The sequence below is a fragment of the Pristiophorus japonicus genome, chromosome 7 (assembly GCF_044704955.1).
Source record: "Pristiophorus japonicus isolate sPriJap1 chromosome 7, sPriJap1.hap1, whole genome shotgun sequence".
NCBI lineage: Eukaryota > Metazoa > Chordata > Chondrichthyes > Pristiophoridae > Pristiophorus > Pristiophorus japonicus.
In genome coordinates, this window is record NC_091983.1 from 139478582 (window position 1) to 139501296 (window position 22715).

General features: G+C 46.5%; 1 protein-coding gene across 1 annotated transcript in view; it reads left to right on the forward strand.

The window, feature by feature from the left end:
* Window positions 1–1777: 1777 nt before the first annotated feature.
* Window positions 1778–22715, forward strand: part of pbk (PDZ binding kinase) — a 49843-nt gene continuing 28905 nt past the window's right edge. Inside the window, exons 1-3 of the mRNA XM_070885360.1 lie at window positions 1778–1859; window positions 5182–5299; window positions 5861–5960. Coding sequence (XP_070741461.1) covers window positions 5239–5299; window positions 5861–5960 — 161 coding nt within the window. The 5' untranslated portion in view covers window positions 1778–1859; window positions 5182–5238. The remainder of the gene's footprint in view (window positions 1860–5181; window positions 5300–5860; window positions 5961–22715) is intronic.

Here is a 22715-nt window from a genome sequence, read left to right on the forward strand (position 1 = left end):
AGTATCATTCACCAGTCTATCCTAGCCAATTCACGTCTCATACCATTGAAGTTACCTTTCTTTAAGGTCAGGACTCTAGTCTCTGAATTAACTGTGTCACTCTCCATCTTAATGAAGAATTCTACCATATTATGGTCACTCCTCCCCAATGGGCCTCGCACAACAAGATTGCTAATTAATCCTCTCTCATTACACAACACCCAGTCTAGGATGGCCAGCTCTCTAGTTGGTTCCTCGACATATTATCAACTCCAGGAAATCCTCCTCCACCATATTGCTATCAGTTTGGTTAGCCCAATCTATATGTAGATTAAAGTCACCCATGATAACTGATGTACCTTTATTGCACGTATCCCTAATTTCCTGTTTGATGCCATCCCCAACCTCACTACTACTGGTTGGTGGTCTGTACACAACTCCCACGAGCGCTTTCTGCCCTTTGGTGTTCCGCAGCTCAACCTATACAGATTCCACATCATCCAAGCTAATGTCCTTCCTTACTATTGCAGTAACCTTCTCTTTAACCAGCAATGCTACCCCACCTCCTTTTCCTTTCTGTCCATCCTTCCTGAATATTGAATACCCCTGTATGTTGCGTTCCCAGCATTGGTCACCCTGGAGCCATGTCTCCGTAATCCCAATTACATCATATCTGTTAACAGCTGTCTGCGCAGTTAATTCATCCACCTTATTACGAATGCTCCTCGCATTGTGACACAGAGCCTTCAGGCTTGTTTTTTTAATACTGTTTGTTCTTTTAGAATGATCTTGTAATTGTGGCCTTTTTGATTTTTGCCTTTGATTTCTCTGCCCTCCACTTTTACTTATCTTCTTTCTACCTTTTGCTTCTGCCCCCATTTTACTTCCCCGTCTCCCTGCATAGTTCCCATCCCCCTGCCATATTAGTTTAACCCCTCCCCAACAGCACTAGCAAACACTCCCCCTAGGACATCGGTTCCGGCCCTGCGCAGGTGCAGACCGTCCGGTTTGTACTGGTCCCATCCCCCAGAACCAGTTCCAATGTCCCAGGAATTTGAATCGCTCCCACTTGCACCATTCCTCAAGTCACGTTTTCATCTTAACTATCCTGCTATTTCTACTCTGACCACAAGTTCTTTCTCGTATTTCATTTTTGCAGCTGTTACGAATTCTTTGTTGTTCGTATTTCTCCCAGTCTGTGGAAACAAGGAAAAAAGTTTTAAACGTGAAGTTTTGGTTAATCCAGAATACTTTAAATTAAACAGGGAGTAGGACTAAGGGACACAGGTTCAAACTAGTCGGCAATAACTTTAGGATTCATATTAGGTGGTTCTCCACACAAAGAGTAATCAACAAATGGAATGAATTTCCAGATAGAGTAGTGGAGGAGAAAATCCTGCAATCATTGAGGAAATAATTAGATGCAGCAAGAGGGAAGGAGGGAGGGGTCTCCCTGGATGGATGAATGAATGAAGATGGGCCGTCTGTCATTATTTTGAAATTCTGTGACCAGGTGGAGTGATGCTCTGCCATTGCAATTCTCACTGCCTGAAGATGGACCAATCTCAAAAGTGCAAGAGATCTAAATTACAAATATAAAATTTATATTCTGCAGATATAATTGCACTGTAAAATCTCTGCACATACAGATAATCATCATCTGATATTCACTCCACTCCTTTGTGAGTGTCAAATCCTGTACCGAATGGTGGAGCGGTCCATTGACCAAGTTCCTCTCTCTCTGTCTCCCCCCGGGACAGGAAAGCCTTTTCAATTGTACGCGTGCGCAGTGTGGTCCACCTCGGCCACCGTGCTGTGGGCATCATTCCCGTGGTGCGCTGCGACATTTCAAACCGAGGGAGCGGCGGGAGCGCGAGCAGGTAAGTCAGGGAGAGAACAACACAACACAACCCCTCAGAGAGAGAGGGTGGTGGGGACCTCCCCCCCCCCCCCACACACACAGAACCCGGTCAGAGGGTGGGGGACACAGGGACCTACACAGAATCCCGTCACAGGGTGGGGGACACACGGGAAAGGGAAGGTGAAGGGCCCCCTTTCCACCTCACCTTCACTCCTTTCTCCACACTGATGCTGGCGGACCGACTCGGTGTTCATCCTCGTTTTGTTTCCGATTTCCAGGAACCGCAGTTTGGAAATTGAGCCGAGCCGGGAACGGTTAATGAGAACCGGGTCCGGGAGTCTTGACTGAACCAGACTCGGCCCGAGAACGGTAATGGAGCCAGACCCGATTCCCCTTCCTTGGTCTGGTTCGGTTCCTTTTCCCGAGTTGGATCTAGAACAAAAATTGAACGATTTGTGTTCTCGGAATGGATATGGAACCAGACCCCGCCCTAAAAATCAAACTCAACTGGAGGGACTCTACCAGAGAAATCAAACACTGCTGAAATTCCCAGTCCGCCAAATAACCAGACTGAATAACTAATCTAACCTACAGCCCACTTGAGATAAAGGCCATTAGCCTTTTAATTTGTGTATCTGCTTTTAGTGATTTCTGTACGTTAACTCCTAAATTTCTGCTCCTCCACAGTTCCTAGCTTCTCTCCAATTAGAAGATATTCTGATCTATCTTGAATCGAAAGTGGAAAACGTCACACTTTTCAACATTGAACCCCATCTGCCAGTTTCCCCCCCATTCACTTAATCTAGCAATGTCTCTTTGCAACTTTCTGTTCCCATCTACACTATTTACTGTGTCACCTAACTTTGTAACCAGCAAACTAAGACATATGGCTCTCCATTCCTTCATCCGTCATTTATAATGTGGAAAGCTGAGGCCTGAGCAATTAATCCGAGTTGGAGACCCATCCTGAACGATTAATTGAAACTAAACTAGTGAGACCAAGCCTGAGAAATTAAACTACATTTTTTTTAAAGAGAAATAACTTGAACCCAGAAAACACTTTTTACCATTCTGTCTCTTTCCTATTGTTATTTTCGTGCTAAAAATGAGAGGTTTGCGGAAACTACTCTCTCATCGTGGCTATTTATTCTTGATTGTGTGAATGACGCACGCCATTGTTGATGTGTAAATGGACTAGCAACTTGTGGCGAGGAAGAAATTACAAATCGATGCAAGTTGCTGGGTGATTTGCGCCATTCCTCCATCAGCTTTGCGAAAACAGCATCTAGGACTTAACCTCGTCAGTTTCGTGAAGTATTTGCACATTAATTGCCCATTAAACTCGCTGTAAAATTAAATTTAGTAATTAAGTGTTAGAATTGTTAATGACTGCTAATCAACCTCTTTGATTCCTTCCGGAAATACTAGGGGACTGAGGGTCTAGTGAGAAGGAGGAACTGAAAAATATCCTTATAAAGCGGGAAAATGTGTTAAGGAAATTGATGGGATTGAAGGCCGATAAATCCCCAGGGCCTGATAGTCTGCATCCCAGAGTACTTAAGGAAGTGGCCCTAGAAATAGTGGATGCATTGGTGATCATTTTCCAACAGTCTGTTGACTCTGGATCGGTTCCTATGGACTGGAGGGTAGCTAATGTAACACCACTGTTTAAAAAGGAGAGAGAGAGAGAGAAAACGGATAATTATTGACCGGTTAGCCTGATATCAGTAGTGGGGAAAATGTTGGAATCAATTATTAAAGATGAAATAGCAGCGCATTTGGAAAGCAGTGACAGGATCGTTCCATCCAGCATAGATTTATGAAAGGGGAAATCATGCTTAACAAATCTTCTGGAATTTTTTGACGATGTAACTAATAGAATGGACAAGGGAGAACCAGTGGATGTGGTGTATTTGGACATTCAAAAGGCTTTTGACAAGGTCCCACACACGAGATTGGTGTGCAAAATCAAAGCACATAGTATTGGGGGTAATGTACTGATGTGGATAGAGAACTGGTGGCAGACAGGAAGCAGAGAGTCGGGATTAACGGGTCCTTTTCGGAATGGCAGGCAGTGACTAGTGGAGTGCCGCAGGGCTCAGTGTTGGGATCCCAGCTCTTTGCAATATACATTAATGATTTAGATGAAGGAATTGAGTAATATCTCCAAGTTTGCAGATGACACTAAACTGGGTGGCGATGTGAGCTGTGAGGAGGACGCTAAAAGGCTGCAGGGTGACTTGGATGGGTTAGGTGAGTGGGCCAATGCATGGCAGATGCAGTATAATGTGGATAAATGTGAGGTTATCCACTTTGGTGGCAAAAACATGAAGGCAGAATATTATCTGAATGTCGGCAGATTAGGAAAGGGGGAGGTGCAACGAGACCTGGATGTCATGGTTCATCAGTCATTGAAAGTTGGCATGCAGGTACAGCAGGCAGTGAAGAAGGCAAATGGTATGTTGACCTTCATAGCTAGGGAATTTGAGTATAGGAGCAGGGAGGTCTTACTGCAGGGCCTTGGTGAGGCCTTACCTGGAATATTGTGTTCAGTTTTGGTCTCCTAATCTGAGGAAGGACGTTCTTGCTATTGAGGGGGAGTGCAGCGAAGGTTCACCAGACTGATTCCCGGGATGGAGGGACTGACATATGAGAAGAGACTGGATCAACTGGGCCTTTATACACTGGAGTTTAGAAGGATGAGAGGGGATCTCATAGAAACATATAAAATTCTGACTGGACTGGACAGGTTAGATGCGGGAAGAATGTTCCCGATGATGGGGAAGTCCACAACCAGGGGACACAGTCTTAGGATAAGGGGTAGGGCATTTCGGACTGAGATGAGGAGAAACTTCTTCACTCAGAGTTGTTAACCTGTGGAATTCTCTACCGCAGAGAGTTGTTGATGCCAGTTCATTGGATATATTCAAGAGAGAGTTAGATATGGCCCTTACAGTTAAAGGGATCAAGGGGTATGGAGAGAAAGCAGGAAAGGGGTACTGAGGGAATGATCAGCCATGATTTTTTGAATGGTGGTGCAGGCTCGAAGGGCCGAATGACCTCCTGCACCTATTTTCTATGTTTCTAAATTGTTCGACTGTTTATTTCTCAATCCTTTAATCTCATTGGTTAAGGAGATGTACTGCTGGTCCCGTTCATCAAGGTCCCAGATGCCCTGTTGCCCTCGCTGTGCTGTTACTTACAGGGCAAAATAAAATGAGCCGGAACAAGTCTAATGCCGTGTGATGCCCTGCTCAGCAAATTCTGTGCCATTATTAGAAACTTCACATAGTGACCAACAATTTTCTAAACTGCTAACTTTTTACTCCCTGTCATTGCAGTGTCTGAAAGACATTCAGATTTTTTTTGGGAGACGTTTCTAGCTTGAAATAGAAAATATGGATCAAGCTTGTCCTTTCAAATCACCTTGCCAGCAGGAACGTAAAAAGAACCAATCAGGTATGAACTGACTGGATTATCATTAATGTTGATAAACAACATTTTATCTCTGTTTCCAGTGACATTCTAAGTAGAGAAAAATGGACAGAACCATTATAAATCAGAATATTGTGCACGTTCTACTTCTAAGTACGCGAGTAATTTTTGAGTTCTTACTAAAATTGTGACCATAAAATTTAGAAAGATTTAATTTTTACACTAGTGGGGAATAAATCTGTTACTGTGTTAAAACAGTTGCCATAGTAAGCAGAGAAATGTTTAGGATTCTTTGTCATCCAGTGAATTGCTGTTTTTAGCACTAGAAATTGACTCGGTTAGTTCCAAAATCAGTAACATTGACATTGCATGCCCACAGATCATTGCTTCTTTTAGTTTGTTACAAACAAGTATTTTGTATGTATGCAAAGAGCACTTGCAATTAAACCTCTGCGTTCTTTTATAAATGCTGTCGTAAATGTCAAATATTTATCATGCAGAATTAATCTGAAATTTAAGTATAATATCTTGGATATAAACAAATGAAATAGCCTATTTTATAGTCCAAATTTGAATTGTTGGCAGGTTCTGGGAATGAGAATCGTTCTTCCTTGGTCATTCCCGCTTCTCCGTTCATGAAGAAGTTAGGCTACGGCACTGGAGTTAATGTTTACCTCATGAAAAGGTTAGTAAATAGAAAGTATGAAAAATAATTTAGAGTGAAGTATATGTTATGAAAATATCTTGAGGGATAAATTTTATAAAATTCTTTGCATATAATGCACATTTGGGATTCAAACATTTTTTTCTATGTAACTGGGGCACATTGTAAAAACAAAATGTTCTCTCCACAAACATGTTTTAGTGCAGACGATCCTAACCCACTCTGTCTCCCGTGAGAGCCAACTAACCATAGAACATAAGCAGGAGTAGGCCATTCGACCCCTCGAGCCTGCTCCATCATTTAATAAGATCATGGCTGATCATCTACCTCAACTCCACTTTTTTGCACTATCCCCATATCCCTTGATTCCCTTAATATCCAAAAGTCTATCAATTTCTGTTTTAAATATAATCAATGACTGAGCATCCACAACCCTTGGGGTAGAGAATTCCAAAAATTCACCACCCTCTGAGTGAAGAAATTTTCCTCATCTCAGTCCTAAATGGCCAGCTCCTTATTCTGAGACTGTGGCCCCTGGTTTTAGACGCCCTAGCCAGTCTCCCTGCATCTACCCTGTCAAGCCCTGGAAGAATGTTGGACCCAAATTTCCCCATGAGTTGCACCGTTTTTTTGGTGTAACTTGATTTTTCTGGTGTATCTTTTTAGTTGCAAATGTGGCCATTTAATTTGCGCCAGTGTAAGTGAGTTAGTTAGGTTTTTTTGTTCGGTCAGTTTTTTTTTCAAAAGGGGGCGTTCCTAGCCACTTAAACCATTTATGCCAATTTGGCAAGAAAAAAGTTGTACTAAACTAACTTAGGGCAGCGTATGTGTCCACTTTTGTCTGCACAGAAAGACCTTACAGTTAAGGAATCGGTGCAAGTAACTACATTTCAAGCACCACCAAGCACCAAACAAAGCACAAAAAGTAATAAGCAATTAATTAACAAATAAAATAGAAGGAACCCTGCATCTAAAGCACCAAGACCAAAGTAATAAGCAATCAATAAATAAAAAAATAGAAGGAACCCTGCACCTAAACAACATTTCAAGCACCAAACAAAGCACAAGCAGTAATAACAATTCAATAAAAAATAAAGAAGTGACATAAATAATTAAAGTAACATAAAAGTACTGCATCAAATCCTACCTTAAATTTAAAGCTGGCCGTGCTGGAGTCCGTTCGGCCAGGGCAAGGTGCGGGACACCGGCAAGCCCTTCGGCCAGGGCAAGAATCGGGAGAACGTGGCAGGGTTGGGGGGAGAGAAACGGAGAAAGAACATGGCAGGCTGTGGGGGGGGGGGGGGGGGGGTGGTGGGGGGAGAAAGCTGAACTCTGCAGGCTGTGGGAGGGAGGGAGAAGGCAGAACTCTGCAGGCTTGGCGGGAGGGGGGCTGGGGGAGATGGCTGGACTCTGCAGAGGGTGAGGGGGGGGAACGGGTGCTGACGAGGAGGGATTGAGAAGTCACATGACTAAATGGGGGATGGGGAGAGAACAAAAGACCTTTGGGTTTCTTACCTTGTTTGGGGAATGAGAGGAACTGGGCTGTGTGTTGTGTTAATGGAACATGATTCAGTTTCAATGTAAAAAATATTTTATTGAAAATTTTAGAATGTACTTCTTGTGTTTTAAAATAATTTTTTTATCAAACTACTTTAATATGACTCTTTAAGATCACTTAAACTTATAAACTTGTAAAGTTACAAAAGTTACAAAACAATTTCAATGTGAAAAATCTTACACTCTAAAATCACAAACTTCAAGATCACTTTTTAGGTGTGAAATTCAATAACTTACAAAATGTGAGAATATTTACACTCTACGATCACTTAAAAAACCTAAGATCACTTATAAGTTGTAAAGTTACATCACTTACAAAACAATTTCCATTAGAAAAAACTTACACTCTAAGAACTCTCAAAACTTTAAGGTCATTTTAGTCTTGTTTATCATTTACAAAACAATTTACATTTGAAAACAGTTACAAGAGTAAAATCAACAACAAAAACAACAACAGCAGCAAAGAAAGACTGCACCCATTACAGATACACATCTCAGTGAATGTGCACTGCTTAATGGGGGGTGGCGGTGGTAGAGGGGAGGGTTACGGCTTGGGTCTCTACAGAGACTAGTGCGGGGATTGCGTGGGAGTGGCAGTGGATTGGCCTGACTTCTCTTATTGCAGCAGCTACCTCCCTGATGGCCTGTGCCATCGTTTCGGCTGCCTCTGAAATGTCCGCCCTCATGTCCCGTGACATTATTGCTATTTCTGCCGTCAGTGGCGTTACCTCATCACCCACCCCACTGACGATGTTCACGAGTGATCGGGTAAGCTCATTGGTCTCCACACCCAATGCCATCACCTGAGCCACATCTGTTGTACCCTCCAGCTCAGGACAGCATGGTACATTTCTCCCTGGCCTCACCCTGGGTCTGTCTAGTGGAATCCCTCCAGTGTGAGGCGCAGGCTGGGAAGGTGTGGCCATGGATGTTACAGGCTTCATTCCACCAGTATTGGGAGTCGTAGGCTGGGATATTGGGGCACTGAATGACCCATATTGCATTCCAGCAGCACTGGAACCCGCAATCTCTGGCCTTTCGAAAGCATCCAATGTCGGACCAAACCTTAAACCACTATGCAGGGACTGGGATGAGCTGAAACCACGGAATGTCGAACCAGACCCTAAAGCACTATGCAGGGACTGGGATGAGCTGAAACTACGGAATGTCGAACAAGACCCTAAAGCACTATGCAGGGACTAGGATGAGCTGAAACTACGGAATGTCGAACCAGACCCTAAAGCACTATGCAGGGACTGGGATGAACTGAAACTACGGAATGTCGAACCAGACCCTAAAGCACTATGCAGGGACTGGGATGAGCTGAAACTACGGAATGTCGAACCAGACCCTAAAGCACTATGCAGGGACTGGGATGAGCTGAAACTACGGAATGTCGAACCAGACCCTAAAGCACTATGCAGGGACTGGGATGAGCTGAAACTACGGAATGTCGAACCAGATCCTAAAGCACTATGCAGGGACTGGGCCGCGCTCAAACCACGGAATGACGAATCAGAAATCATCGAAGTGTTTGGCAACGCAAGTTCAAGATTCTCCCCTTCATACCTCTCCATGGCCACCCCATCCCCCCCTACAAAGTTTGTCTGGCTCGCCCACGTCTGAATCTTCTTCTGTCTCTTCAGGATTGGCATCAGGTTCTGCAAAATATAACAGAACAGTCAAATGGTTAGCAGCAGAGGGGGGGGGCGTGCGGCGGCAGAATGGGTGGCATGAGTAGGCTCACACGTAGCAGGCCAGGCAGCAGGTTGATTTGAAGGGCCATGAGTAATTTTCAGTACTTACCCTCTCCCTCGCGTGTGGGCCCAGCTTGTGCAGTACTGATTGCTTTTTTACAGGCAGGACCCATCAAAGCAGCGATCCTCTGTTCCAAGGGTGTCAGTGGGTGCAGATTTGGCGGGCCTCCTCCTGTTTGAGTTCTTTCCCTTTTGTTGTGGGCCAATTTCTTCTGCAAAGATGAGGGTGTCTTTCTGCTGGGTGGGACATATACAGATGGTCACATTTACAGATGCAATTCCATTGACAAATGAAAATTGCTTACACTAACTGCTTGACCAAGGTCTTGTCATTTCTTTTTACACTGCCTTCCACTTCTCGTGGTATTCACCGCTGCACAGTAATCTTCTGCAAGTTTGTTCCAGCGTTTATTAATTTCTTTGGGTGGCACTTGTACGCGACCTCTGTTGCTCGGTATCCAGCTCCTGCCATCTTTCCTCGATTTATATTCACTGGTACTTCCACTTCTTGATGCATGAAATTCTTCATTCTTGGGGCATGGTGTTGCATTGCTCTATTGAATACACACTCAGTGATTTTTGAAAACATAAAGTCCTTATTTTGCTTGCAGCAATGAATTATTCTCACCCATGCAGCACTCCATGTGGAGGTTTAGCAGCTGTTTTCTTGCAGAGTACTCCAAACAGCACCTATAGCTTTCAAAACATCAAGCAGGCATCCAAAACTTCCTGCGATCATGGCCGATTCTCAGGTCATTTGTGGAGCTGACGTGGTGTACAATGAAGAGAGGGGGGCGGAGCTAGATCCATGCTGGCCGCGCAGAGCCGGCAGGGGGCGGGGCCTGATCTGAGTGACTGAGAGTGCCGGCAGCACACGCATGGACGTTGCAGCATTCTCCCTTTAAAAATGGCCGATTGCCAATGTTAATGCCCCACTGAACATGCGCGAATGCTGCAACGTCCATGCGTGTGCTGCCGGCACTCAGTCACTCAGATCAGGCCCCGCCCCCTGCCGGCTCTGCGCGGCCAGCATGGATCTAGCTCCGCCCCCCTCTCTTCATTGTACACCACGTCAGCTCCACAGATGACCTGAGAATCGGCCATGATCGCAGGAAGTTTTTCGGTGCTACTTTTGAGGTAAAATGTCGGCGGGGGGCTCGGAGGTGCGCGGAAAAAAACGGAGGGCCAAATTTGGGCCTATTGTATGTTTCAGTGAGATCACCTTTCTCATTCTTCTAAACTCGAGAGAATATAGGCTGAGTCTACTCAATTTCTCCTCGTAAGACAATTCCCCCCCCCCCAATCCTAGGAATCAAGTCTGGTGAACCTTTGTTCTAAGTACAAGTATATCCTTTCTTAGGTAAGGAGACCAAACTGTACACAATACTCTAGGTGTGGTCTCACCAGGGTCCTATATAATTGCAGTAAGATGTCTTTACTCTTGTACTCAAATCCTCTTGTAATCAAGGCCAACATACCGTTTGCTTTCCTAATTGCTTGCTGTACCTGCATTGTAACTTTGTGATTTGTGTACAAGGACACCCAGGTCCCTCTGAACACCAACATTTCCCAATCTCTCCCATTTAAAAAATTCTCTGCTTTTATATTTTTCCTACCAAAGTGGATAGCTTCACATTTCTCCACTTTATATTCCCTTGGCCATGTTCTTGCCCATTCACTTAGTCTGTTTATACCCCTTGAAGCCTCTTTGCATTCTCCTCATAACTTACATTCCCACCTAGTTTTGTATCAGCAAACTTCAATATTTGGTCCCCTCATCCAAATCATTTATACAGATTGTGAATAGCTGAGGCCCAAGCACTGATCCTTGCGGTACCCCACTAGTTACAGCCTGCCAACCTGAAAATTACCCGTTTATTCCTACTCTGTTTTCTATCCGTTAACCAATCCTCAATCCATGTTAGTATATTGCTCTCAATCCCATGAGCTCTAATTTTGTTTAATACCCTCTTGAGTGGTACCTTATCAAATGCCTTCTGAAAATCCAAATACACCACCAAGCACAAAAAACTGCTGATCATACTGCTGGGAGTGTACTTTTGAACCCCAAACAGTCAGAGGGAGATGGAAGAGCAAATATGTAGGCAAATTTCTGAGAAGTGCTAAAACTATAGGACAGTAATAGTAGGGGATTTCAACTACCCTAATATTAACTGGGCTAAAATTAGTGATAAAGGGTGTGGAATTCCTAAAATGCATTCAGGAGAAATAGGAACAGGAGTAGGCCATTTGACCACTCGAGCCTGCTCCGCCATTTAATAAGATCATAGCTGATCTGATCATGTACTCAGCTGTACTTCCCTGCCTGCTTCCCATAACCCTTTACCCGCTTATCGATCAAAAATCTGTCTATCTCCGCTTTAAATATATTCAATGACCCAGCCTCCACAGCTCTCTGGGGCAGAGAATTCCACAGATTTACAACCCTCTGAGAGAAGAAATTCCTCCTCATCTCAGTTTTATTCTGAGACTATGCCCCATTATTTTAGTTTCCCCTTATGAGTGAAAATATCCTCTCTACATCCCCCTTCTCGAGCACCCTCATTATCTTATATTTCTGATAAGATCATCTCTCATTCTTCTGAACTCCAATGAGTATAGGCCCAACCGACTCAATTTATCTTCATAAGTCAACCCCCTCATCTCTGGAATCAACTTAGTGAACCTTCTCTGAACAGCCTCCAATACAAGTATATCCTTCCTTAAATACAGAGATCAAAACTGTACGCAGTACTCCAGGTGTGGCCTCACCAATGTGCTGTACCGTTGTAGCAGGACTCCTCTGCTTTTGGACTCCATCCCACTTGCAATAAAGACCAACATTCCATTTGCTTTCCTGATTACTTGCTGTATCTACATACTAATATTTTGTGTTTCATGCACAAGCACCCCCAGGTCCTTCTGCACTGCAGCACTTCGCAATTTTTCGTCATTTAAATTATAATTTGCTTTTCTATTTAACCTCACATTTTCCCACATTATACTCCATCTACCAAATTTTTGCCCACTCACTTAGCCTGTCCATGGGCCCAAGTTTCCACATGATTTGCGCCTGATTTTTAGGAGCAACTGGTGGAGAACGGACTATCTTAGAAATCGCAATTCTCCACATTTTTTTTTCTGCAGTTCTAGTCAGGTAGAACAGTTCTACTTTGGAACAGAATTTTTTCTTCAAAAGGGGGCGTGTCCGGCCACTGACGCCTGATTTCAAAGTTTCCACAGTGAAAACATACTCCAAACTAACAGAATGGAGCAAGTGAAGATTTTTGTAGAACTGAAAAAACCTGTTCTATACATTAAAAAATCAGGCGCAGGTTACAAATTAGGCGTCCAGAACGAGGTGGGGGGGGGGGGGGGAAGGGAATTCATTAAATTCGACAATAAATCCTTATTTATACTTATACAAATATTATACAAATAAATCCAACCTGAATAAACATTTATAAGCAAAGAAAAGATTAAATAAACCATCTTCCTACCTGTGTGAAAGTGCTTCAGCCGTAGAGAGGAAGCCGTTCCAGACGGCGGGCAGGAGGGAACTGACCGACCGAACGCCGGGGGGCCGACCGAACGCAGGGGAGGAAGCCGTTCCAGACGGCAGGAGGGAAGGCTGTAGGAAGCCTCAGAAATTGAGGAGCCATTTCCCGACGGCAAAAGGGGGAGGTCGTCGGGAAACGGCTGCCTCAACTTTCTGAGGCTTCCTGCAGCCTTCTCAGTGCTGATGTGCTGATGGCAATGTGCTTTCATTAAAAAATGTTCAAAAACTAAACGGCTACAAAGAACTACAAAAATGGGCGAGTGCCAATGTTTCCTTCACACTGCGCGAATGCTCCAATGCGCACGCGCAGCGTTGCCGGCAGGAAAAAAACTAATTTAAATAGTACCCGCCCCCTCCCACTTACAAAATCGGCGCGAGTGTAGGCTCCGCCCCCCCCCTGGGCGCCGCGCCAAACAGACAAGGAGCTGCAGGGCGCTCCAGAATCGCGAGTTTTTTTTCCGGCACCGTTTTAGGCTCGGAGGGGCGCCCGTTTTTTATCGTGTGGAAACTTGGGCCCCATATGCCTTTGCAGATTTCTTGTGTCCTCACAATTTGCTCGCCCACCCATCTTTGTATCATCAGCAAATTTGGCTACATTACACTTGGTCCCTTCATCCAAGTCATTAATATAGATTGTAAATAGACTTAGCCAGTATGTAGCAAGCCCAACAAGGGAGGGGGCGTTTATGGACTTAGTTTTAGGGAATAAAGCTGGGCAGGTGGAAAGGGTATCAGTGGGAGAGCATTTTGGTGATAGTAATCATAATTCAGTTAGATTTAGGGTAGTTATGGAAAAGAACAAAGATAGACCAGGAATAAAAATTCTCAACTGCGGAAAAGCCAATTTTGATGAGCTGAGAGGTGATTTAGCCAAAGTGAATTCAAAACAGCTACTTGAAGGTAAATCAGTGTCAAGAGCAGCGGGAGGCATTCAAGGAGGAGATCCGGAGGATTCAGAGCAAGTATGTTCCCTTAAAGAAAAAGGGTGGGACTAACAAATCTAGAGCTCCCTGGATGTCAAGGGACATACAGGGTAAAATAAAGAAAGATAGGGAGGCTTATGACTGGTATCGAGGGCTCAATACTGCAGAAGCTCTAGAGGAGTATAGAAAATGTAGCGGTGAAATGAAAAAGGAAATTTGGAAAGCAAAGAGGGAGCATGAAAACATTTTGGCAAGTAAAATCAAGGAAAACCCAAAGATGTTTTATAAATACACCTAAGAGCATAGAGTAGCGCCAATTAGAGACCATAAAAGTAATGTGTGTGTGGAGGCGGAAGAAGTGGGTAGGTATGGTTCGGAATGAATACTTTGCGTCTGTTTTCACTGAAGAGCGGGACGATGCAGACATTGCAATCAGGGAGGAGGAGTGTGAAATATTAGATGAAATAAATATCGTGAGATAGGAAGTATTAAGGGGTTTAGCAGATTTGCATGTGGATAAATCCCCAGACCTGGATGAAATGTAACCCAGACTGTTCAGAGAAGTAAAAGAGGAAATAGCAGAGGCTCTCACCATTATTTTCCAATCCTCTCTGGCTTCAGGTGTGGTGCTGGAGGACTGCTAACATGGTACCTTTGTTTAATAATAACTTTTATTTATATGGCGTCTTTAACGTAGTAAAACGTCCCAAAGCACTTAAAAAGGGAGAAAGGGATAGACCGAGTAATTACAGGCCAGTCAACCTAACCTCGGTAGTGGGAAAATTATTGGAAAAACTTCTGCGGGACAAGATAAATCTTCATTTAGAAAGACACGGATTAATCAAGGACAAATCGGAATGGATTTGTTAAGGGAAGGTTGTGTCTGACCAACTTGATTGAATTTTTTGAAGAAGTAACAAGGAGGGTCGATGAGGGTAGTGCATTTGATGTCTTGTATATGGATTTTAGCACGGCTTTTGATAAGGTCCCACATGGCAGACTGGCCTTGAAAAGCCCATGGGATCCAGGGCAAAATGGCAAGTTGGATCCAAAATTAGCTCAGAGGCAGGAAGCAAAGGGTAATAGTTGAAGGGTGTTTTTATGACTGGAAGGCTGTTTCCAGTGGGGATCTGCACGGCTCAGTGCTGGGTCCCTTGCTTTTTGCGGTGCATATCAATGATTTAAACTTGAATGTAGGGGGTATGATTAAGACGTTTGCAGATATTAAAATAGGCTGTGTGGTTGATAATGAAGAAGAAATCTGCGGACTGCAAGAAGATATCAATGAACTTGTCAGGTGGGCAGAACAGTGGCAAATGGAATTCAATCCAGAGAAGTGTGAGGTAATGCATTTGGGGAGGGCTAACAAGGCAAGGGAATACACATTAAATGGTAGGACATTGAGAAGTGCAGAGGAACAAAGGGACCTTGGAGTGCATGCCCACAGATCCCTGCTGGTAGCAGGCCAGATGGTTAAGAAGGCATACGGAATACTTGCCTTTATTAGCCGAGGCATAGAATACAAAAGCAGGGAGGTTTTGCTTGAACTGTATAAAACACTACTTAGGCCACAGCTCGAGTACTGTGTGCAGTTCTGGTCACCACATTACAGGAAAGATGTGATTGCATCAGAGAGGGTACAGAGGAGATTTACGAGGATGTTGCTTGGACTGGAGAATTTTAGCTATGAGGAAAGATTGGATAGGCTGTGGTTGTTTTCTTTGGAACAGAGGCAGCTGAGGGGAGACCTTATTGAGGTGTATAAAATTATGAGGGGCCTAGATAGAGTGGATAGGACGGACCTATTTCCCTTAGCAGTGGGGTCAGTAACCAGGGGGGCATAGATTTAAAGTTATTGGTAGATGATTTTGAGGGGAAATTTCTTCACCCAGAGGGTGGTGGGGGTCTGGAACTCACTGCCTGAAAGGGTGGTAGAGGCAGAAACCCTCACCACATTTAAAAAGCGCTTGGATGTGCACTTGATGTGCTGTAACCTACTGGGCTACAGACCAAGAGCTGGAAAGTGGGATTGGACTGGATAGCTCTTTATTGACCGGTGCGGACACAATGGGCCGAAATGGTCTCCTTCCGTGCTGTAAATTTCTATGATTCTATGACCACATCCACATCTATTCTGCTAATTACAACCTCAATTAATCCGTGTTGACTCTGCCCAATCCTATTGCTTTCTAAGTGCCCTGTTACCACGTCCTTAATAATAGATTCTAGCATCTTCCCTACTACTGATGTCAGGCTAACTGGTCTGTAGTTCCCCGTTTTCTCTCTCCCTCCTTTTTTAAATAGTGGGGTTAGAATTGCTATTGTATTCCGCAGGAACCGTTTTAGAATCTCTAGAATTTTGGAAGATATCAACCAATGCATCCACTGTCTCTACAAGCCACCTCTTTCAAAATCCTAGGATGTAGGTCATCAGGTCCATGGGATTTATTGGCTTTCAATCCCATTAATTTCTCCAGTACTATTTTTTTTATTAATACTAACTTCTTTCAGTTCCTCATTCTCGCTAGACCCTTGGATCTCCACTATTTCCGGGAGGTTTTTTGCGTCGCCTTCCATGAAGACAGACGCAAAATATTTGTTTAATTTCTCTGCCAATTCCTTATTCCCTTTATAATTTCTCTTGTCTCAGCCTGTAAGGGACCCACATTTACTTTTGCAAATTGTTTCCTTTTTACATACCTTTACATACATAGAAGCTTTTACAGTTCATTTTTGTGTCTCGCTAGTTTACTCTATCCTATTTTCCCTTTATCAATTTATTGATCTTCCTTTGCTGAATTCTACAATCCTCATGCTTACTACTTTTTTGGCAACATTATGAGCCTCTTCCTTTAATTTCTCTTGCTGGCCACGGTTGGATAATTTTTCCCATAATGTTTTTATTCCTTAAGGGAATGTATATTCGTTGTGAATCATTAATTTTTTTTTAATGTTTGGCATTGCTTTACTATTGTCATATCTTTTAATCTAGTTTTCCAACTTACCTTGGCCAACTCACACCTCATACCTACGTAGTTTGCTTTGTTCAGGTTTAGGACCTGCACCTATTTTCTATGTTTCTATATCACTTTAGTCACTAATGCCCTATTACCTTTATTAACCTTTCTGTTCCTTCCTGACCCACTCTGCTTATCTTTACCCAGATCACTACTCTACTCTGCAGCCTTGACATTTCTCTTACTGCTTTTGAATTTACCCTTTCCTGAATCCTCCCACCCCTCCTTCATTAGTTTAAAGCCCTATCTACCGCCCTAGTTATTCGATTCGCCAGGACACTGGTCCCAGCCCGGTTTAAGTGGAGCCCGTCCCCACTGTACAGCGATCTTTCCCTAGTACTGGTGCTAGTTCACCATGAATTGAAACCCCTGCCTCCCATACCACTCTTGTGATCACGCATTTAACCTTCTAATCTGTTTGTCCCTATGCCAATTTGCATGTGGCTCAGGTACCAATCCAGGGATTATTACCTGTGAAGTTCTTTATTTTAATTTTGACCCTAGCTCCTCAAACTCTCTCAGCAGGACCTCATTCTTAGTTCTACCGATCTCATTGGTTCCTACATGGACCATGACAACTAGATTGTCCCCCTCCCAATCCAAGTTCTTCTCCAGCCGTGAGGAGACATCCTTTACCCTGGCATCGGGCAAGCAATACAACCATCGGAACTCCCAGTTGCGGCTGCAGAGGACAGTTTCTAGTCCTCTGACTACTTTCCCCTACCACGAGCACGTTCCTTTTCACGTCCCCACTTGAATGGCCTCCTGTACCGCAGTGCTGTGGTCAGTTTGCTCATCCACCCTGCAATCCTTGTTCTCATCCCCACAGGTAGCAAGCATCTCATATCTGTTGATCAAAGCTGAGGCTCCTCCATCATTGCATCCTGGGTCCCCATAGCTTCCTGACCCGCAGTCACACTCTTGTCCCTGACCATTGACAAACTCTAAAGTACTACTTAACCTAAGGGGTGTGAATGCCTTCTGGAACAAAGTGTCCGGGTAACTCTTCATCCCTGATGCCTCGCAATGTCTGCACCTCGTACTCCAGCTTAACAACTCTTGAGCCGAAGTTCCTCGAGCTGCACAAACTTACCACAGATGTGGTTGCTCGGGATTTCGCTGGTCTCCACAAACTCCCACATTCTGCAGTTGCAGCACACCACCTGCCATGTCTATCTAATCATCTTTATTCATTTGATTAGTTAATTATTTTTTAAATCAATTATTTTAGTTTTATTACTTAATTGGTTTATCTAGTTTTAGTTACTAATTTAATAAAATAAAGTTATAGAAATTTACAGTTTCTTAGCTAGCTTAGACACTAAGACTGCAGTACTTACCAACCAATCGCCTACCTGCTGTCCTGTGATGTCACACCATCGGTAAACCTCCAATAAAATAAAGCTGTGGTGTTTAAAAAGTTTTGCCTTCATCCTGTAGTTCCACAATTGTCCAAGCTACCTACCCACATTGGTCATAGAAACATAGCAATTTACAGCGCAGAAGGAGGCCATTTTGGTCCATTCGTGTCCACGCCGGCCGACAAAGAGCCGCATGGCCCTCAGTCAGCAGCCCTGAAGGTTACATATAAACCTATGAACAATGGCGGAAGGGCAAAGAGCACCCAGCCCAACCAGTCCGCCTCACACAACTGCGACATCCAACACTGTAACATTCAACACTCCACCCCAACTGGAGCCATGTGATCTCCTGGGAGAGGCAAAAACCAGATTAAAAACCCGTGCCAATTTAGGGAGAAAAACTCTGGGAAAATTCCTCTCCAACCCATCCAGGCGATCGAAACTAGTCCAGGAGATCACCCTGGTCATATTCGATTCCCTGCACTACTTAACATTATATCTGCGTCGGCCAATAAACGTTATCCAGTCTAATCCCAATTACCAGCTCTAGGTCTGTAACCCTGCAGGTTACGGCACTTTAAGTGTCCATCCAACCATCGCTTAAGAGTGGTGAGGGTTTCTTCATCCACCATTATTCCAGGCAGTAAGTTCCAGATCCCCACAACGCTCTGCGTAAAGAAGCCGCCCCTCAAATCCCCTCTAAACCTTCCACCAACCACGTTAAAACTATGCCCCCTCGTAATAGACCCCTCCACCAATGGAAATAGGCCTTTACTATCCACTATGTCCAGGCCCCTCAATATTTTGTATACCTCAATGAAGTCTCCTCTCAACCTCCTCTGCTCCAATGTGAACAAACCCAGCCTATTCAATCTGCCCTCATAACTAAGATTCTCCAATCCGGGCAGCATCCTAGTAAATCTCCTCTGCACCTTCTCTAGTGCAATCACGTCCTTCCTATAACACGGCGACCAGAACTGCATGCAATACTCCAGCTGTGGCCTAACCAAAGCATTATACAATTTAAGCATAACCTCCCTGCTCTTTTATTCTATGTCTCGGCCAATAAAGGCAAGCATTCTGTATGTCTTAACCACCTTATCCACCTGGCCTGCTACCTTCAGGGATCTGTGGACAAGCACTCCAAAGTCCCTTTGTTCATCTACACTATGAAGTGGCCTACTGCTTAATGTGTATACCCTTTCCTTATTAGCCCTCCCAAAATGTATCACGTCACACTTCTCTGAATTAAATTCCATTTGCTATTGCTCTGCCCACCTAACCAGTAGATTGATATCCTCCTGCAGCCCATGACTTTCCCCCTCGATAGCAGTATCTGCATTGCCCCTTTCCTTTGTGAAAACAGATGCAAAGTATTTGTATAGAAACAGAGAAAATAGGTGCAGGAGTAGGCCATTCGGCCCTTCGAGCCTGTACCGCCATTCAATGAGTTCATGGCTGAACATGCAACTTCAGTACCCTATTCCTGCTTTCTCGCCATACCCCTTGATCCCCCTAGTAGTAAGGACGACATCTAACTCCTTTTTGAATATATTTAGTGATTTGGCCTCAACAACTTTCTGTGGTAGAGAATTCCACAGGTTCACCACTCACTGGGTGAAGAAATTTCTCCTCGTCTCGGTCCTAAATGGCTTACCCCTTATCCTTAGACTGTGACCCCTGGTTCTGGACTTCACCAACATTGGGAACATTCTTCCTGCATCTAACCTGTCTGAACCCATCAGAATTTTAAATGTTTCTATGAGACCCCCTTTCATTCTTCTGAACTCCAGTGAATACAAGCCCAGTTGATCCAGTCTTTATTGATATGTCAGTCCCGCCATCCAGGGAATCAGTCTGGTGAACCATCGCCGCACTCCCTCAATAGCTAGAATGTCCTTCCTCAAGTTAGGAGACCAAAACTGTACACAATACCCCAGGTGTGGCCTCACCAAGGCCCTGTACAACTGTAGTAACACCTCCCTGCCCCTGTACTCAAATCCCCTCGCTATGAAGGCCAACATGCCATTTGCTTTCTTCACCGCATGCTGTAATTGCATTCCAACCTTCAATGACTGATGTACCATGACACCCAGGTCTCGTTGCACCTTCCCTTTTCCTAATCTGTCACCATTCAGATAATAGTCTGTCTCTCTGTTTTTACCACCACAGTGGATAACCTCACATTTATCCACATTATACTTCATCTGCCATGCATTTGCCCACTTACCTAACCTATCCAAGTCACTCTGCAGCCTCATAGCATCCTCGCAGCTCACACTGCCACCCAACTTAGTGTCATCCGCAAATTTGGAGATACTACATTTAATCCCCTCGTCTAAATCATTAATGTACAATTTTAACAACTGGGGTCCCAGCACAGAACCTTGTGCTACCCCACTAGTCACTGCCTGCCATTCTAAAAAGTACCCATTTACTCCTACTCTTTCCTTCCTGTCAGCCAACCAGTTCTCAATCCACGTCAGCACACTACCCCCAATCCCATGTGCTTTAACTTTGCACATTAATCTCTTGGGCCCAAGTTTCGGGCCGGGCCTAGAACGGCGCAGCCCCGACCTGGACGCCCGTTTTTCGCGCCACAACGTGCGCCTAAAAAAAACTTCCAGATTCTCCGGCTCCCGGCAGGTCCTCTGGCCCTGTGCGCGGCGCAGCAAAAGCTGTAGGAGGCGGAGCTAGGTCCCTGCACTGAAAACAGTGCCGGGACCTCTGCACATGCGCGCAACAGTGGGCGCGCATGTGCAGCAGCTCCAGGCGCCCAAAATTGTGTGGGAGGGGCCCGAAGCACGCAGCCCCTAACCCTGGCCGAATGGGCTCACTGGGGCTGCGCGGATAAGGCACCTCCCACGCCCAGCTCCTGTTTCCTCCGGACCAGACCCGACTTGACTCCCGCTCCCCCCCGCGCTCCCCGACCGATCTCCCATCTCCCCCCCGACCGATCTAACCCCCCCCCCACCCCACCCCGAGCGACCTCCCCTCCGACACGCGCTCCCGATCCCCCGCGGACCTGCCTGTCAATCTGGTAAGTCTAAGCTCGAAGTCTTGGGACCGGCCCGTTCAGCCTCCCTCTCCTTTCTCTCTCTCTCTCTCTCTCTCTCTCTCTCTCTCTTCCCCCTTCTCTGCCCCCTTCCCCTCCCTCTCTTCTCTTCCCCCCTCTCTCCCTCCCTTCTCACCCCCCCCTCCCCTCCCTCCCTTCTCACCCCCTCTCCCCTCCCTCCCTTCTCACCCCCCCTCCCCTCCCTCCCTCCTCACCCCCCCTCCCCTCCCTCCCTCCTCACCCCCCCTCCCCTCCCTCCCTTCTCACCCCCCCTCCCCTCCCTCCCTTCTCACCCCCCCTCCCCTCCCTCCCTTCTCACCCCCCCTCCCCTCCCTCCCTTCTCACCCCCCCTCCCCTCCCTCCCTTCTCACCCCCCCTCCCCTCCCTCCCTTCTCACCCCCCTCCCCTCCCTCCCTTCTCACCCCCCCTCCCCTCCCTCCCTTCTCACCCCCCCTCCCCTCCCTCCCTTCTCACCCCCCCCTCCCCTCCCTCCTTTCTCACCCCCCCCCCCTCCCTCTTTTCTCACCCCCCCTCCCCTCCCTCCCTTCTCACCCCCCTCCCCTCCCTCCCTTCTCACCCCCCTCCCCTCCCTCCCTTGTCACCCCCCCTCCCCTCCCTCCCTTTTCACCCCCCCCTCCCCTCCCTCCCTTCTCACCCCACCTCCCCTCCCTCCCTTCTCACCCCACCTCCCCTCCCTCCCTTCTCACCCCACCTCCCCTCCCTCCCTTCTCACCCCCCTCCCCTCCCTCCCTTCTCACCCCCCCTCCCCTCCCTCCCTTCTCACCCCCCCTCCCCTCCCTCCCTTCTCACCCCCCCTCCCCTCCCTCCCTTCTCACCCCCCTCCCCTCCCTCCCTTCTCACCCCCCCTCCGCTCCCTCCCTTCTCACCCCCCCTCCCCTCCCTCCCTTCTCACCCCACCTCCCCTCCCTCCCTTCTCACCCCCCCTCCCCTCCCTCCCTTCTCACCCCCCTCCCTTCTCACTCCCCCTCCCTTCTCACCCCCCCTCCCCTCCCTCCCTTCTCACCCCCCCCCCTTCTCACCCCCCCTCCCCTCCCTCCCTTCTCACCCCCCCTCCCTTCCCTCCCTTCTCACCCCCCCTCCCCTCCCTCGCTTCTCACCCTCCCTCCCTTCTCACCCCCCTCCCCTGCCTCCCTTCTCACCCCCCTCCCCTGCCTCCCTTCGCACCCCCTCCCCTCCCTCCCTTCTCACCCCCCTCCCCTCCCTCCCTTCTCACCCCCCTCCCCTCCCTCCCTTCTCACCCCCCTCCCCTCCCTCCCTTCTCACCCCCCTCCCCTCCCTCCCTTCTCACCCCCCTCCCCTCCCTCCCTTCTCACCCCCCTCCCCTCCCTCCCTTCTCACCCCCCCATCCCCTCCCTCCCTTCTCACCCCCCCATCCCCTCCCTCCCTTCTCACCCCCCTCCCCTCCCTCCCTTCTCACCCCCCTCCCCTCCCTCCCTTCTCACCCCCCTCCCCTCCCTCCCTTCTCACCCCCCTCCCCTCCCTCCCTTCTCACCCCCCTCCCCTTCCTCCCTTCTCACCCCCCTCCC